Below are 17551 nucleotides of genomic sequence, written 5' to 3'. Positions count from 1 at the left end.
ATATGTACATATATATATATACATATATATATATATCGAGAGATCTGTTTTCCCTTCCTTCCTTTTTTTCCTCTCGAAGATTCTTTTCTCCTAGCGAATGTGAGAAAAAGTTTTACTTCGGACCCTCTGTGTAAAACTGGTGCACTGGTGGTTCTCGAAGTCCAATCCTGCTCAAGTCAAAAGCGAAAGGCCAAAGCTCTGGAAGGCCCGTTGCGGAGAACGTATCTGCCATCCTCCTAAAAAGCGACGCACCTCCACCAGGCGCGACCCCCGGGCGTGAGAGACCTTTGCCCGAAAGGCAGAGAAGATGCGAAAAGAAAACTCCCTGTGAAGGTGTGTTGAGCATCTCGCGGTGGTCGCTGGTTCGCGCTTTCTTCCTCGAAGTTCTGCGAATTTTTATACGAGAAAAACAACTGCTTTTCAACTTCGTGCAGACCCAAGAAACGTTCTCCTCTCTGCAGTGAACTCTTCAGAAAAGATGGCTTGTACACATCTCGGAATCCCTCTTTGCAATTTGTAACGCGGTGAAAAACTTGGACTCGGTCGCACGAGTGCGAACCGGCCTGCCTCTTTCGCGAGGTGTACGTACATCCGAAGAAGGGAAGGAGAAGGCAGAGGGAAGGTGACGGATGAGGAAGCGCAGAAACCGCGAATGCGGGAGAGCAAAACGCATGCGTTTTGGGTCTGTCTAGACAGACAGAATGGAAGAGAAAACGCACAACCTGCCCAGAAAATGAGTCTCTCTCCTACAGTGGCGAGGGTGGGCTCCATCCAGTTGTTTCCTTCGAGACTCCCGCGTCCACTGCAACGCCCCAGCGGTCGATACACCGCACTGAGGAAGGACGACTGCATGTCGAGACTGTTGGAAGGGTGGGGACTGGAAGCCTCAGAGGAAACGCCGTCTGTCTCCGTTCCCTCCCTGAGGCTCTTTTGCGCTCTGTGAAGATGCGGCTTGAAGCAGAGAGAGCAGAGAGACGCGGAACATCACAAATGCACAGGCGTTTCGCCTGCGAAATATCTCGCGGAACTCGCAGCAAAAGCGTCGCTGCCGATTGAAATCCTCGGTGTCGGAAAGAACGAAGAAAAGGGACCTGCATGCATCCTCGTTCGTCAAACGTCGCCCAGGCATGGTGCGCATGCATCTGATGCCCCCCTTCAAACCCACTACCTCCCCCGACATTGCAAACACTCTTCCTCCACTCGGCAGTTCCTCTTTGTTCTGGATTCGTGATCTATGCATCATCCCGTTTTATTCTTCTCTTTCTTCGCTCCCCTCTTCCACCTTTCTCTGCTCCGCTCCCCGTCTCTTCTTCTTCTTCTTCTTCTCCCTGAATCTCCCCTCTTTTCGATCTCTTCCCTTCTTATCTTGGCTGGGCGAAGGCACTCCACTGGCTGGTCGTTGCATGCGCGGCCTTGTGGTGTGCGGCGGCTGCAGCTGCGGAGGTCGCGCAGAAGTCGCCGAAGAGGTCGAAGGGAGCAGGGGAGGCTCCTGCTAACTTTTGTCGCTCTCCGCCGTCCTCGGCGTTCTCGCATCTTTCTCGAGTCCCCGCAGGAGGCGCGCCCTGAGGAAAAGAAAGAGACACGGCTCTGGCGTTGAACGGAGAAGGCGCCTGCGATACGCGCCTCGTATTATAGCCGGCGGTCGGCGAGGAAAGGAGCTGAGAACGACTCCGCGGGGGCTGCTCCAGAGTGAGATCATCAACGCCTCGAGAAGACGCGACAGGCAACGACAGAGTTGCCTTTGAGGAAGAAGATGACGAAGCAGAATGGCTGGACGAAACAGAAGGGCTGGAGGAAACAGTGTGGAAGATGTCGACCGCAGTGGAGCAAGATGGAGACGCTGCGAGAGAAGAACTTCCGTTGCCACCAGCGGCGAAGCCTCGATCTCTCCACGCGTCGGCGGTGCCGTTTTCGCTCTTCGACTCTGAGTCTTTCTTTGACTTTCTGCTTGGCGCTTTCGACGAGTCTGCATCAGGAAAGTCACAGCGCGGAAAATGCGTCTTTTCACCATTTTTCGGATCTGTCCACGTGGACGAACTCCTGTCGTTTGCTGGAAGAACTCGTCCTCGTTGCGCGCCTCCAGGCCTCGCTCGCAGCGCGCGCACCCGCGCAAAAAGAGGACCTTTTGCGCTTACCGTTCTCCAGCTCCGATGGCTTTTCCGGCTTCTCGTCTTCGCACCAGCCAGGGAAGCTCGGGACTGTGTGCTCTCCCCACTCCAGAGGCTCTGTCTTCAAGAACGGATCTGCGTCTCCTCCGAAGAAGTCTTCGGATGGCTTGACACTCTGCCCGCCTCCGTTCTCTCCCCAGCTGAAGAAACTCGCGCTGTCTTGCCATGATTCTTCGTTCTGTCCAGAGAAACCTGAGGGAAACGTCTCTTTGTCTCCCGGCGTCTTTCGTTGCCAAGAGTCCTCCGACGGAAACCAGGCAGAGTCACTGCCTTCAAAAACCGAAAGAAGAAAGGACGAAGAAGAGTTCGTAGCAGAAGAAGAGTTGGTCGCAGAAGAAGAGTTCGTAACAGAAGAAGAAGAATTCGTAGCAGAAGAAGAAGAGTTAGAAGTCGAAGACGGCGAGGACGAATGTGGGCTGGAGGAAGCAGGAGCGACGTTAGAGACGAGAGTTGAGAAGAGGTCGTCTGACGAGTGTGTAGAAGAAGGGAAGGCGAAAGACTGTTCGTCGCTGCTGTGAGACAAGTCGGACTTGGCAGATTTCTGAAAAGACATCAGACGGTTCTGGCTAAACATTACTCTATCACAGTCACTCCACGCAAACATCTACGCGTCTCCCCTTTCATCTCTTCACATTCACCGTCCGTACTCTATCAAGAGCAACGCGCTTCTCCTTCTTCCTCCTTTTCCTCTTCTTCTCGTTCCTCTTCTTCTGCCTCTTCTTCTTTTTATTCTTCCCCTTCGCTTGGCCGCCGTCCGTGCCTCTCCTTTCCTGCGCTCGACTGTGGGCTGTCGACTCACCTGCTTGCCCTGTTTCTCTTCCGCATCGCCAGAAGGTTTCTTCTCCTTCTTCTCCGCGCGGCGCCGCCCAGCTTTGTCTCCTCTTCGTCTCCCCTCGCGCATGCACTGCCGTCTCTCCCGCATGCGTTCTTCGAGCGACGAGGAGTCCAGAAGAGACAGCAACTGGGCAGACGTTGGGCGGTCGTTCGGATCCGCAGAGAGAAGCCAGTGAAGCAAGTCGATCAACTCTTCGCTGTATCTGCTCCCAGGAAAACGCAGAGCGACGACGGAGGAACGCAGGTGAAAGCGAGAAGAAGGGAGGAAGGGGGAAAGGAGGTAGAGAGCACGCAGTCGCTGACGGGGACTCGAGAGAAGAACGAGCAAGGGAGAAAAAACGCGCCCACCCGAGACATCACATGCACATAAGAACGAAGAGGAGAGGAGAGAAAAGACAAGAATGCAAAGAAGAGGAACTGCGACAGACAGAAGCAAGGAGCAGAAACAAAAAAGTAAGCACACCACTCAGACGGAGGCGTTAGCTTCGAAAGCGCGGCAAACGAAAAACGCAGACATGTACTTGTTGCTCGGAACTGTGTAGTTCGCGTTGGCGATCGCCAGAGAAGACGCGTCTTGAAAAGGGTGCCGAAAGAAGCAAAGAGTGTACAGAATACACCCGAGCATCTGCAGGAAAGACAGTGAAGAAGAATCCGAAGTTGGAAGAGATGCAACAAAGAGGGCATTTCAAAGAACCTCAGTTCTGTCTAACCATCTCTTCGTGGCGCACCTGCGAGGCGAAATGCGCATGCATGTCGCCTCTTCTCAACAGAAAAGATGTCTACATTGTTTCCAATGATCGAAACATTTACTTCCATTGGTTGCTCGATACGCGGACTGAGAGAATAGGAAGACACGAACTGAGACGCGCGCGTATCTGCACAGAGACAGAGACACCGGCGTACTGACGGAAAACAGTACAGAGAAAGATAAACAGAGCAGCGCGACGAAGACCGTCGCGAATTGAAGAGGACATACATTGCGAGTGAGCAGAAATCGTGATCCGAGACAGAGGGAGAGAATTCACCAGTTGAGATGATGAACGAACGGAGGCCACTGAAAGAGGCGAGTAGAAATCTCTTTTCTCCAGAGAGCTTACCCACATGTCGGCCTGAGGCCCGATGAGGAGACCGCGGTAGACGTCGACCATCTCTGGAGGCCTGCAGAGACAGAGTTCCGATCCCCCGACAGTTTGTCGCTCGTCTTCTCCCCCTTCCTCGCTCCCCTAAATTTCCACAGGCGACGTCGGCGATGCATGCGACACCGAGAAACAACTACTCTGCAGAGCAGTACTCTTTCGTACATGGCGTCGGACCAGCATATCTCTACAGAAAAGGAGACCTGAGCTCATACGCGTCTAGGCAACCACGCACACAAACGCATCTGTAGACTTATGCGAAATTCCATCCATCGAGTTTTGTGTCTGAGCTCAAAAGTTCTCAGGAACTGTAAGAAGTATTTTATTTTTTGATTTCTATCATGCATGCGTCTCTCTAGACACACCCGTATACTTCCACGCACACACACTTATACATATGCACATATTTTCATATATATCCATATACATCCATATATATCCATATATATATATATATATGAATATGTATACATGCATATCTTTACGTGCAGGGGATAGATGAGAGTCTGAGTAATATCGTTTTCACTGTTACCTGTACATGAGAGTTGTGTTGCGTTCGATTTCGTCCTCTGTTCTGAGGAGTTCCTCCCGGGAGCAGCAGGCTGTGTCGACTTGGCGGGTGTTGCTGCTTCCGAAGTCGCACAATTTAAAAGAGAAATCGAGAGGTGACTTTCCCTCCGGGGTCTCTCCAGTTCTTTCCTCGCTCTTCTCTTCTCTGCCGCCTTTGTCTCCGCGCTTGTCTTCTCTCTCCCGGCGTCCCTCAGAGTCTCTGTTTTTCTCGCAGCAGAGCACGTTCTCGATTTTCAGGTCTCGGTGAGCGACGGGCGTCGGCTGCGAATGCAAATGCGCGAGGCCTCTGAGGTCCGCAAGAAAGCAGAAAGAGCAAAGCGTCCAGCGAAAGGCGCAGCACGAACCGGAGAAAAGAAACGAAACCGGATACGAGGGAACACAGAAAGAAAGAAAAGAGAAAGAAAGAAAAAAAGACGCTGTAGAGAAAGAACTAGAAAGTGCACCATGAGACCACGGAAAAAGAAGCGAAAAACAGACGCAACGGGAACAACAGAGGCGCACAGCGAAGAGGGCAAACAAACTTGAACGTACGCTGTGATTTCCTTGACGATGTGGAGAATCCACTCCTCTTTAAGAGACCCATTATGTCTGTCGAGGAGATCAAGGAGATGGCCTCCCTCGCACAGTTCCAGGAGCAGAAGAACCTCCCGAGCAGAGCCGGTCGTGGACGTAGCGGCCACTGTCTCGACAGCTGCACCGAAAAACCCCACAATGTTTGGGTGGGGAGGCAAAGACTCCTGAAAACGAAAAAAGGACAGTCGCATGCATGCGCTCCACACAGATCCAAACGCTGTACATCACTCATACGTTGATACAGGGAAAGAGACTGATTGACGCAAACGCATGACCGGCGGACGCAGGAACAGAAACGCCTGTGGACGGATAAATTTACGCCGGATAAACAGACACACAGATACCGATGAAGATCGACGAAAAGAGCGACAGACAGACCGAAGGACGTCTAAATAAAAAAAAATTATGCACACATACATGTGCATATGTTTATCCATCTTTATACATGCATATACATATATATATATATATACATATATACATATATATACATATCTATATATACATATATATATATATATATATACAGGACGACTCACCATGAGTTTCGCCTCTGCACGGGCCACCCTGTAGCGTTCTTTCTCTTGACAGAGAATTCGTTTCAAGGCGAACGTCTCTCCAGAGGAGACATCTCGGACGCAGGAAACGAATCCGAATCCACCTAGAAACAAGAAACCAAGGAGAAAGCGACGACCCGTCGTCCTGCCTATCCGGCCTTTCTCGTCTCTGCGTTCTCTCTGTCTCTCCGTTCAAAGCCGGACCTATGTCACCGAAACAGTGTTCGAGTTGAGATAGGCACGGCGCATCCTTTCTCCCGTTTTCTTTTCTCGGCAGATCCTTCGCTTTTCGCAAGACGCCTTTCTCCTCTTTTCGCCTTCTGCACTCACCCTCAGAAAGTTGTCTCTCTTCTCGCAGAGTCCGAGTTCCAATCACATACTGCCTCTGGCCGAACTGGAGCGCCGGGGCGACCCAGTTCGTACAAAACTGCTTAAATGTCTGCATGCTGTCTCTTCTTCTTCTCTCCTTCTCTTCTCTGTCCTGCTCCTCCCTCGTCTTCTTCTCGTCTTCTTCTCGTCTTCTCTGTCCTTTTCTTCTCTCTCGTGCTCTCCCTCTCCTGCTCTCTCTTCGCTCTCAAGGCTGTGCGCTACATTGTCGCATGAGCCTGTTGTTCTCTCTGTCGATCGGGAGGAGAGGTCGGCGATAAACCGAACGAGGGCAATTCCTTCCAGGCTTCCGGTTCGAGTTTTTAAAAGGCGACGTCTTTCTTCGGTGGACCCAAGAGAAAGGAGGCAGAAGGGAGTGGAGGCGGCGAATACTCCTCTTCAGCTGGAGGCCTTTTCTCTCTTAAAGGGGAGACGAAAAGTAAAACAATCGGACGGAGACAAAGAAGAGAGGCGACGACCATTCGAGGAGGGAGAGGAAAAGAAGAGAACGATCTCTGCTGGAAGAAGGAGAGAAAAGAAACCTCTCTGTGTCTCCCTGCAAATCTTGTTGCCACACTGATCCCCTCGACGAAGAAAGGAGACAAGGAAAACGAGAGAAAAGGGGAGAGACCTCAGGTCAAAAAGGAAGCGAACCGACAGAGAAAAGAAGCGAACAACTCGACAGCATAGCCAGATCAGCAAGTAGCAGAGCAGAGGACGAGAGAGACTGAAGAGAATAGGAGGGAAGAATGAAGAAGAAAAGGTGGAAACGCCGAGGAGGGTAGAGACCTCTACGGTGTCGTGAGGCAACTGATACGTCGAGAAGAACATTAATTTTTCGACAGGATTTCTTCAGATCTCCGCAGATCGTTTTCCCTGTCTTTCTCGCTCAACGACAACTGGAAGAACCGTCAAGAAACGTCCAAAGCACACGACAACAGCCTTCCTCGTTTTTGTCCTCTTCGGTAATCTGAGGCATCAAGACGTACACCCGGTGGTGACCCTCTTCTTCTTCTTTCCGTGTCTTCGCCTTCATTCCTTGTGCCCCCTGTTGCCTTTTCTCTTCTTCTCTTTTCCCTCCTGTCTGTCTGGCCGCTGGAGAGCGCGTTCGCGGTTCTCGAGAACGCGTTTTTTCTCCTCTTCGCGGCCTTTCGGATGCTGCGCCGTCTCCGAGTGGCTGAGATCCTTCGAGAAGAGCAGAGAGCTGCCCGAAAAAGGCAGTGCCTCGCTGCTGCAAGCTGTCTACATGCAGAAGGTCGAGCGGAGGCACCCGGAGGTCCGGAGAAGGAGCGGAAGAGACTTCGTCCGTTCTCTGAAGAGGCGAAGGTCGAAAGAAAAACGAGGAAAGTCGGGAAGCGGAGAGAAATCGCCGTCGACTCGCGTCAGTTTCGTTCGATTTCGTGTGAACTGCCAGACAGCTTCGCCAGCGAGGTGGCTGACGAGAGAACAAGAGAAAACGCGGCGTTTCTTTGGAGCACAGAGGCAGAGTCGGCGATTCTTGGGGACTCGACGCGGAGCAACTGGCCGAGCGACCCGTTTGAAAGCCAGGTCAAAGGCCATAATCAAGTCCTTTTCGCAGACAACAAGTCAAGGGTGACGATCAGCAGTCGTCCAGCGTCTGCCAGACCGGCCGCTAGCGAACACGACATGCGAGCGATCCTCACATAAAATAGCATGCATGCTCTTGAGAGCGTTTCCTCGCAGCAGCGGCGCGTGAGTACCGCTTGCCGCTCTTCGCTTTCTCGAGGCGCTCGTCTCCTGAGTCGAAATGCGCTAGTTGTCGGCGGAGGTACTTTCTTCTCAGCGAGAATAAGTTGCAGGCGTCGCGGTCGACGGCCAGACAAGCGGCGCAAGACGACGCAGAGAGAACCGTCCGAGACTACAGAAGCGCAGGCTAAGAAGAAGAGAGGGAAGGAGCAAGCGAGAAGGCAAGAGAAAGGGAGAGGAAGTCTTGGAGACAGACACAGTGAAGAAAGAGCGAGAGAGGTGCAAAGAAGTGATGGGGAGACGCTCTGTAGTTTCTGGATTCGATATACACAGGGGAAGAGGTCGGCTGAAAAAAAGCCTTTAGGAGTAGGGAAGGTGGACGGAGCATGTCCTTTCAGAAGACGATTGATTTTCCAATCGATTCCTCGTTGAATATCGCAGAAGACAGGTCTGGCAGATGCCTCAAAGAGACTCACTGTTTCTGCTTCTTCCCTCTTCTCTCTGCATAGCTTGCTGTCTCTCATCCTCTGTCGACCTCGCTGTGCGTCCTTGAGCTCTCCACTCTTCTCCACGTTTCCTTCTCTCGCTCCCTGTTTTCTGTCGCAATTTGTTTTGCTGCTCCTGTCTGTCCCCCTCGCTCTGCTTTCATGCTCAGTGAAAGTGCATTTCCTTCCCTCTGTTCCCTTTTAGAGGCTGTCTCTCTCTCTCTGTGTTTCTCCGCTTCACCGCTGCCTTTCCCTTTCGCATTCGTCTCTGTCGATTTCTCCCGGAAACTTTCGCTCTACTTTCTCCGCGCTTTTCTCTCTCAGTGTCTGTTCGCCGCCTTGCGACAGTTCTCTCTCCCTTTCTTTGTGGAAAGTGAATTACCGGCTCCTGTTCTCTCTCCCTTTCTTTGTGGAAAGTGAATTACCGGCTCCTGTTCTCTCTCCCTTTCTTTGTGGAAAGTGAATTACCGGCTCCTGTTCTCTCTCCCTTTCTTTGTGGAAAGTGAATTACCGGCTCCTGGACACAAAGGGCAAGAATCCGCCTTCTGTCCCTACACCCACGAGTCGAGCTGGACTTTGGAGAGACCACAAGATCCTCGCTGCCGGATTTTTCTTCGGGGGAAATCGGAAACACAATCTGTTGGAAAACAAATAACCGGTGCAGGCCACAGCTCCTCGCATCTGGGGCACCCCTTGTTACAGAGCTCGAGGCAGCGACTTATCTTCTTTCTGACAGTCGTCACTCGATCCTACCTCTCTCGGTTGAGCAGACGAGCATTCGCTTTCAACAAGGCTTCAGAGAAGACGCGTCCTCAGAGATCCGCATTTCTCGAGTACAGCGTCTCCCTCTGAAGGCGAGGGGAGATAATCCGGAAGTCTCAGAGGACCCGCATGTAGCTCCTGACGATTCCCTCGAAGAAAATAGAAGCAACCTTCGTTCCATTGGTTTGTGCATCCCCGTGTGACGTATTTCCTTCCAGACTCGCACCGCTTTCAGGCAATTCTTTTCTCCCTGCTGACCTCTGTAAAGAATCACAATGATTGCTTTACCGTGAACGAGACGAAAAAGTTACACTTGCTCTCTAACGCCCACTTCAAGCTTCCAGAGAAAACCACTGGCGCAAACAGACATACAGTTGCAGTTTCTATACATACAGAGAGAAACATATGCGTACTACATATTCACATAAACACTGGCAGATCAATTGGTATACATCTCTCCTTTTATGTCACATACATTTACGCCCATAGTCGAATATATATATATATATATATATCTGTATATGCACATGCATCACTATTTATACATATGTATAATCCGGGGTGACTGTATTTATACATTTGCATTTCCCTCTTATATCAAATGTGTACACATGCTTAGGATATTAACAGTGTAGATGCATGCATCCATCTAGATGAATTTGTATCTACATATATATATATAATATAAGATTGAGTGCGTTTTGAAATGTGTGAGTGTGTACGGGATGCCCTTTATTCGCTGAAGTCTAGATTTTGGTGTATTTTGAATTTTTGTTTGGAGCTTCAATCACGCTTTTCGTAGGTATGCAGCATGTTCTCAAGACTGGACACAGCTGGCATTTCTCTTGTGTTGTTCTACGCGCATTCTTTGGGTCGCGAAGTCGCGGTAACCACTGTGCTTTTGTCTTCTTGAAGACGGATTCTTGCAGGGGAAATCTCTTCCTTCTGTTTTCTTCAGCGTTGTCTCTCCGCTTCTCAGTTTTTCTTGCGACTCGCCCCAACTCGCAGGGCAAGTCCTGCAGTCACTCCCGGAATGAAGACGGAGGAAAGTTGTCACTTCCGTCGACAACTCGAAAACAATCAACATCGCCTTTCAACGCTCGAGTGAGAGAGCGAGAGGCGGCAGGGAGGTCAAAGGGAAAAGCTCCAGCGGTGCTTTCTAGAGAAGCGTTCAAAGTGAAGAAAGAGTGAGGCTCCCCAAAGTGAAAAATGCGAAAGGAAACGCACACAAGACTCGAAAGAAGGCTACAAGAGGAAAGAGAGAGTTCAAATCTCTGGACAACCAAGGGTGTGCGCCGCATTAGAGAAGACTCCGCAGGTTTCTTCCGCATGCAGTGGATATATAGCGGCGCAAAATCGAAGACTCTGCCGCAGCACCACCGGGGAATTTCGGGTGTCTAGACAGTTGAACAAAGAAAGCGAGAAGAAAACAGGAGTTGCGCGAACGATCTTTTCCCCTCGATAGAAAGTGGACATTCGTTGCGAGACAACTCGGAAAAACGCACACCGCTCACCAGCGAGACAGCGAATGGTCGCGAGCCAAGACACACTGGGGGAAAGCGTTCAACGGACCTTCTGTAAAAAGTTCTTTCTCAAATGCAGTTTTCCTTTCGCGCTGCTTTCCATTGCTTCACCAACCTCCTCTCCGCTATTGTTCCGCTTCTCCTGTGCGAACGCAAGTTTCTCTCTGGCGCCAGATTGCCGCAAGCGATGTCGGCGCATTTTGGATTATGTAGGCAGGCCTCTGTAGGATTGCAGAGCGACGAAATACAGATACATGAACAGGCAGACATGTGGATGCTGAAGAAGAGACGTTTGTGCGCACTGGAAAGCTGATGTAGGACAACAACTGTTATGTTTTGCGCAGACGAGCGGCGAAGACTCGGAGTTGCTTCTCTCCTTCTCTCTTCTTTCGCTCTTCGGTCACAGCTTTCCAGCCTTCGTCTTAGTCTTCTTCCTTTCCTCGTTTCCAGCCTCCCTCCCTTCACCTTCTCTTCCTTTCTCTTTTCTTGCCCGGTTTTCTTCCCCCTTCCTCTCTTTTCTGCCCTCACTCGTTCTCTCTTCTCTTTCCTTTTCTTTCTTCGCTTCTTTCCTGTTGCCTCGCGTTCTCTTCTTCTCCCCATCTCTCTCCTCTCTCTCTCTCTCTCTTCGCTCCCTTTCTCTTCTCTCTGGAGCTTTCTTTCAACAATGTCGGACTACGGTGAGGAAGATATCCAGTTTGAGTACGAGAGCGACGGCGAACAGTACGGAGACGACGAAGAAGATGAGGAGGCGATTCTCATGGAAAACTCGTTCTACGAGGCCCAGGACATACGCCATACCAATCCGAGAGCTGTGAGCCTTTTCCAGCTGCTTTCCACCTCCCGCGCTCTTTTCTGGTTCACTCGTGATTCTCTCGCTTCTTTCACTCTTCTTGCTCTTTCCTGTCTCTGCTTCGGCTGCTCTCCTTCTGTTGCTTTTTTCTGTCTCCTCCTTCTTTCCGGTTCTCTTTCTTCTCCGGGCGGTGGTGCCCCGCGTTTCTCTCTCCCCGTTCTTCTCATTTCCCTCTCGCCTTTGTTCTTTCTTCCCTGCCTGCACCGTGCCTGTTCTCCCTGTGCTTTTCATGCTCTCCTTGTCGCCTTGGTCTGTCTGCTCTCTGGCGCGTCTGCGTTTTCGTCGCGTCCTTTTCTCCTATCTTGTGCGCGCGCGCGTCTCCCTCCACTAAGGCTTTGAGTGTGACTGAGGAGACGACTACAAACGACAAACGGAAAACGAACGCGTAAACAGCAGGCTTCTCGTCCTGTGTTTCCTCGTCGGACGAGGACAGCGGCCGATCTCGAGTTGGAGAAGTCGGCGAACGCTGACGAACCACCCCGCGACAGAAGACGCCATATATGCGAGTTTCGGCGCTGTCGTGATCTTCGCACAAGACCCTGTTGTCCACTGAGGTTGACGCGATCTCAGTGCCATCTCTGCGTCATGGGATGCCGCTTCTCTGCCTGTGTCTTTCTAGGCGCTGAAGCTCTACCAATCCGTCGTGGAGAAAGAGGAAGCAAACGATGCAGCGAGCACCTGGAGGTTTCGCGCTCTCCTCAACGTCGTTCTCATCCATGCACAGCTTCGTCAGTTTTGAAGAAGAAAAAAGAGAAGAGAGCACTCGTCGCATGTCCTCTTTCCGTGGTGGTCTGTTCTTCCTTTCCTGTCTCCTCTTCTTCTCTTCCGTCTGTGCTTTCGGCTTTCGCTTTTTCGCTTCCTTCGCCTCCGGAGTCATGCAAGCGTCGTCATGTCGCTTCTTGCGTCTCTTCCTCTGCACTGCGTTCTGTTCCTTTCTTCTTTCCCCCGCGTCTCTACAGGCGAGTTCGACAGCGCTGCGGAGGCGTATCGTCGCCTCCTGCCTCTCATGCGTCATGTCACACGAAACGAAACTTCCGACGCAATAAACGCTGTGTTGGAAGCTCTCAGCGCGGATCTTGTTGAATCGTCTCCCTCTTCAGAGTCGTCGTCCTCTTCTTCTGCCGCTTCTTGTTCCTCATTTGCGGCTCTTGTTTCCGGACGAGGCGAAGCGGAGGTAGCCAGAGGAGAAGAAGAAAGGGAGAGCGAAGACTGTGGAGGACCTCCCTCGCTCCATAGAAGGACGATGGCGACGCTCGAGACCATTTTTTCTCTCACGCTGAGTGCTTTGCAGGAACACCGCGTCAAGGTAAGAAGGAAGAAGAAGAGAAACGACAGGGCGAGAAACGACGAAGAAACTTGCAGCATAGATGCAGAGGGGAAGGACGCAACGAAGGCAGAGAAGAAAGAAAGAAGATGAATGCATGAAGGTGAACCGACACCGCGACGGTTGCGAGGAGGGGGTGCAGAGAGAGAGAAAAAAAACAGGACAAAACACAATGCGGAGTGCTGGAAGTTTGCGAATGCAGACATACATGGGATGAGAACGAAACATGCTGCCGGTTGTGTCTCGTGAAGTTTTCCGTTTCGACTTTCCATGTCGATCCTTTTTTTCTTCAATCTCCTCGTTTCCTCCACTCAGCGTCTTTGGTTCCGCACCTGCAGCCGCATGATTCGGCTGTACATACACCAGGGCGAATTCCCCAAGGTGAGGAAGAGCGTTCTGATCTCGGCCGCTTGCCTTTCTGCTCTTTCTCTTCTCCTCCGTAACCGCTTGTGTATTTTCACCGTTTCTGTTTATCCCTCTCTTTCCAGTTGGTCCTTCGCGTATCTCTGCGAGAGGTCGAGATTCTCAGGACTCCCCGCCTTCTTGTCTCTGGACGTTCGCGTCTTGTCTCTGCTGGGTGGACGGTGTGAAAGCTGTTCAGAGCTTCAAGGTGTGTGGTGACGAAACTTGAGGTTTCTCCTCTCTCGCCGTTTTTCCTCTTCTCTCTGTCTCGTGTCTCCCGTCTCCAATTCCTTGCCGTTCTCTCCTTTTATCGCCCACGAGCCCAGTGGCCGGAAACGGTTCTCTCCAGATCGTTGCTCTCTCCGTCTCCATGTTTATTTCGGCGTTTTCTCACGCGTATAACTCGTCGCTCATGACGCATGTCTTCTGTCGCGAGCATGGTATTCTGGGAAGCGGCACCTGCGAAGAAAGGAGTTCCTGTTCCCTCGTCGTCTTTCCTCTCGTGCAGTGGTGTCTTGAAAGAGAGAACTGCTCGGAGAGTCGTCTCTGTTCCTTCACGATCGTTTGCTTTCACTCGCCGGAAACCGTTCTTCCCTCCGGGCATTCGCCGCTCTCGGTTCTGCGTCTGTCTCACACAAACGTTCCTTTCCGTCTTTTGTTTCGCTCTCAGGCAACAACGCTTCTCGCTGACGTTCGCCGGGAAGCTCGTCTGACGCCTCTAGACATCTCGGACTATCAACTTCTCTCCTCGTCAAGAAGCTCCCTATTCCCCACACCGCCCTCTTCCTCTTCCTCTTCTTCTTCTTCCGCGTTTGCATCTGCTGGGTCTGGCGAGAGCGAGGAGATGCCCAGCGGACAGATTCTGGAGTTCTACGCGTTGGAGAGTGTGGTGTGCATGCGCCAGAGGAATTTTCCTCGACTTCGGCGGCTTGCGGCCGAGGCGGAAAAGTTCCTTTTGGCAGGCATTGCAGATCCGACGCATGTCGCCACGGTCCGCGAGATCACCGGGAAAATCCATATGGTTGAAAAGAGGTGGAAGCGCGCACTCGTCGACTTCTCAGAGGCCTTCCGTCACTTCCAGGAGGTTGGCAGATCCACGTAAGCGCAGGCGGTGTCGAGGCACTCGAGCGAGGGGCACCGCATGCGTCTGTTTCCGGCCTCGCATTTGCTGACGTTTAGGGTGTTCGCGTAAATCTGCGCGACAGGTTTGGGCAAGTCTGCGTCGAAAAAACGGACGGAAAAGAAACCTGGCGAGAGACAAGGCTGCGGAAAAACGTGAACTGTAGAGACACCGCGGAGACGCCGAGGTCTGTGCTTGGTTTTCCATTTCTCCATTTCTACGATGTGACTCTCACCTGCAGGAAGGCCAAGCAAATGCTTCGCTTGCTCGTCCTCGCCAGTCTCCTCAGCCTTTCGGATATCAGTCCTTTCGACACTCGGGAAGCAAAGGCTTTACAGGTTCGGCTGCATGCACCTTAAAAACCATCCACCTCTCGTCATGTTGGCCGCGTCTCCACTGGTCCATACGCCTCAAGATCTCTCTCTCTGTCTTTATCTAACTCGACATAAATATATATATATATATATATTTGTATATATTTGTATATATTTGTGTATATTTGTGTCTTTCTTTATGTAGAGGTAGAGCACATTTTTGTTTGTGGTCGTAGATATGTTGTGAGCATCTGCATATGCATGGAGAAGTACGCAGGTTCGGAGAGGTATGACACACGCGTAACTGCTGCATGCTTGGTTTTCCGGTTCCGGAATCCTCTCGACTGAACTGCTGTTTTCGTGCCTGCTGAGCGTCTGTTTCCATCTTGGCTGTCTCCTGAGAAAGACGCGTCAACCTCGTTTGCGCCTCCGGTGCTTCAGGGGGATCCCAGCGTCGCAGCGATGCATGCGCTGAGAAGGGCATACGAAGCTGACGATGTCGGCCGCGTCGTCGAGGTAGGACAGAAGCAGGTCGCTCTCTGCTGCGGAGGCGGAGCGAGCGAGCTGAAGAGCCAAGGAATGGAAAGCGCCAGAACTGAGAGACGAGGGGATGCAGGCTGCGAGAGGAGGAGGAAACGATCCTGGGGATTCGTGGAAGAAACCGCGGCAAGAAGAGACTGGGTTGTGTGTCAAATGCGTTTTTCCAAAGTGAGGCGTCTGTAGAAATTCACTGCATGCGGAGACCCCCTGACTGGGATAATGTGACTGGCGTGAGAGAGTGGAAAGCTGCTGACAGCTCTTCTGGTCGGAATGTCGGTTTTTCCGTTCTCTCCTTTGTTTCGGTTTTACCATTTCTTCAGCTCCTCACTGAACCTCGACACGGACTCGCGACTGACGCATACGTCTCTCTCTTCGTCGACGACCTTCTCGGAAGCATTCGGTAGACTCCCTTAACAGTCGGTGGTTTAAGAGAACGAGAACTGCGCAAAGGAAAGGGAAGAGGGGAGCAGAGGAACGCAGGAGGCTTGAGAGGAGATAAAAAAAGATGCGAGCCAGCTGTGAGAAGGCAAGAACAAATGAGGTCTCCGGGGACGCGAGAAGGCCAGGCGCGGAAAGAAGAAGCGGAGAGGCGAACTGAGTTTCAGGGAGAAGAGAGTGGGTGCTCTGCAGAGACGAAACACAATGCCTGCTTTCTGAGACCGACGCATCTCTGTCCCCACGAGGACTCGCAGTGAATCGTAAAGAGTCACGTTGAGCGCGAGCGGCGGCCCTCCTGAAAAATGTGAACGAAAAAAGCAGGCCGTGGATCTGCTGCCTGCGTCGCGCTGCTCTGGTCTGTATCTGTTGTCGAGTGCGAACTTTGTTTCTCGGAGAAGTCGCAACTTCGGTGTCCAGCGACCTCCTTTGTCTGATTCTCCCTTTCTCAGGGTGCGTGCTCTCCCCTCGATCGTCGCGCCGTTCACCTCCGTCTCGCTGCCAAGCCTGCAGGAGAAGCTGCATGCGCAGAACGCCAAGGAAGTTCGAAGCTCGGTCGCGAGGGTACGCGAACCAGGCAAGACGCGCGACGACGCGGAAGACGCTACCGACAGAAAGAGAAAGAGAAAGAGAGCGGCGAACGCAGCTGACACACAGGGCCGCGACTGAGGAGCCGAAGGAACCGAAGTGAAGTTCACCTGTTTTATTTTTCGAGTCGAACAGAGAAGGAAAAAGGAGGAGGCTCTCTGGGAAGCTGAAACAAAGGCAGAGAAACGTCGGCGCCTCTGCTGTGGAAAATGGAAAAGAAACGCATGCTTTTCATTTCCTTCTTTTGCTGCTCTGGCAGCACGAATGGCCTCTCTTCGCTCTCTCGTTTTCCACGTCATTTACCATGTCTTCTTGTCTCGGCCTCTGCTTCCCCAGGCTCTGGCGGAGAGACGCATTTTCGGAGAAATCGACGAAGTCAAACAACTTCTTGTTGTAAGAGCCTTCATCCACAGTAGACCCCCGCTGCCCCCACAGCCTCTCTTCTTCTTCTCTCCCTCTCTCGTGTTTCTCTGTCCATTTCCGGCTTGCCCGTCTCTCTCGCTGCGCCTCAACGGATCTCTGTCTGCATGTACAACCTCTGCACAAAAAATAATCGGAAGTCTGTTCATGCTACCAGGCCACACATCAATATGTCTACATATATCTATATCTATATATATATAGATATATAGATATATATATATAGATATATATATATATATATATATATACTTGCGTGTACCTGTGTATTTGTGTAGGAGCTATTGATGCACACACGGATATAGCCTTCAAGCTTCTTGTTCATACACATATCCTTCGTCAGCGCATGCAAATCCTTATCTATCCACGTTCTATATTCTCTGTATATCTGTGTGCTAGTACATACATCCATACACATATTACTATACATATTATGGATATATATATATATATATATATATATGATTGATTGAGGACTTGTGCATATGCAGCTCCGCAGGGGCGTTGGCGCGTCGGCGCCGTTCCAGGATGCATGCTCGAATAGAGCGGCACACACAAGCGAAGAGATGCCAGGCGCTGGAGAGAACGAGACATCGAAGCGAGAAGAAGAAAAAGCCATTCGCGAGTGGACCGCTTCTCTCGAGGCTCTCACACAGCAACTCTCCCAACTGCCCTATCGCTGACGAAGAAAACCTTTCCACCAGTTTCACGATTCAACGTCGCCCACTTTCGTCCTCGCTCACGAGCAATCGACATCGACGGAGCCGCGTAAACGTTCGCTTTGGACTCCCATGTACATACAGATATATATATATATATATTTATATATATATATATATTTATATATATATATTTATATATATATATATATATGTAG

The 17551-nt window shown here is 51.3% G+C and overlaps 3 protein-coding genes across 3 annotated transcripts; 2 read left to right on the top strand and 1 right to left on the bottom strand.

Moving 5' to 3' along the window:
- Window positions 1-89: 89 nt before the first annotated feature.
- Window positions 90-7831, bottom strand: TGME49_236240 (Tyrosine kinase-like (TKL) protein). The gene is made up of 9 exons (XM_018780459.1): window positions 6169-7831; window positions 5821-5942; window positions 5240-5445; window positions 4671-4994; window positions 4100-4160; window positions 3524-3627; window positions 2968-3205; window positions 2136-2709; window positions 90-1966 (listed from the first exon to the last, which is right to left on the bottom strand). The coding sequence occupies exons 1-9, from the start codon at window positions 6281-6283 to the stop codon at window positions 1362-1364; spliced, it is 2349 nt and encodes a 782-aa protein (XP_018635796.1). The 5' UTR covers window positions 6284-7831; the 3' UTR covers window positions 90-1361.
- TGME49_236230 (hypothetical protein) lies at window positions 6658-8258 on the top strand. The gene has a single exon (XM_002368965.2). It carries the CDS (start codon window positions 7360-7362, stop codon window positions 7870-7872), a length of 513 nt encoding a protein of 170 aa, XP_002369006.1. The 5' UTR covers window positions 6658-7359; the 3' UTR covers window positions 7873-8258.
- A 2385-nt stretch (window positions 8259-10643) lies between these two features.
- Window positions 10644-17435, top strand: TGME49_236220 (PCI domain-containing protein). The gene is made up of 11 exons (XM_018780458.1): window positions 10644-11492; window positions 12151-12259; window positions 12491-12837; window positions 13171-13236; window positions 13928-14355; window positions 14619-14715; window positions 15133-15207; window positions 15552-15631; window positions 16119-16230; window positions 16591-16647; window positions 17166-17435. Exons 1-11 carry the CDS (start codon window positions 11013-11015, stop codon window positions 17355-17357), a joined length of 2043 nt encoding a protein of 680 aa, XP_018635797.1. The 5' UTR covers window positions 10644-11012; the 3' UTR covers window positions 17358-17435.
- The last annotated feature ends 116 nt before the right edge of the window (window positions 17436-17551 follow it).

The sequence above is a fragment of the Toxoplasma gondii genome, chromosome X (genome assembly GCF_000006565.2).
Source record: "Toxoplasma gondii ME49 chromosome X, whole genome shotgun sequence".
Classification (NCBI taxonomy): Eukaryota; Apicomplexa; class Conoidasida; order Eucoccidiorida; family Sarcocystidae; genus Toxoplasma; species Toxoplasma gondii.
The sequence above is the reverse complement of the archived record's forward strand: the minus strand, read 5'-3'. Positions and strand labels throughout refer to the sequence as shown.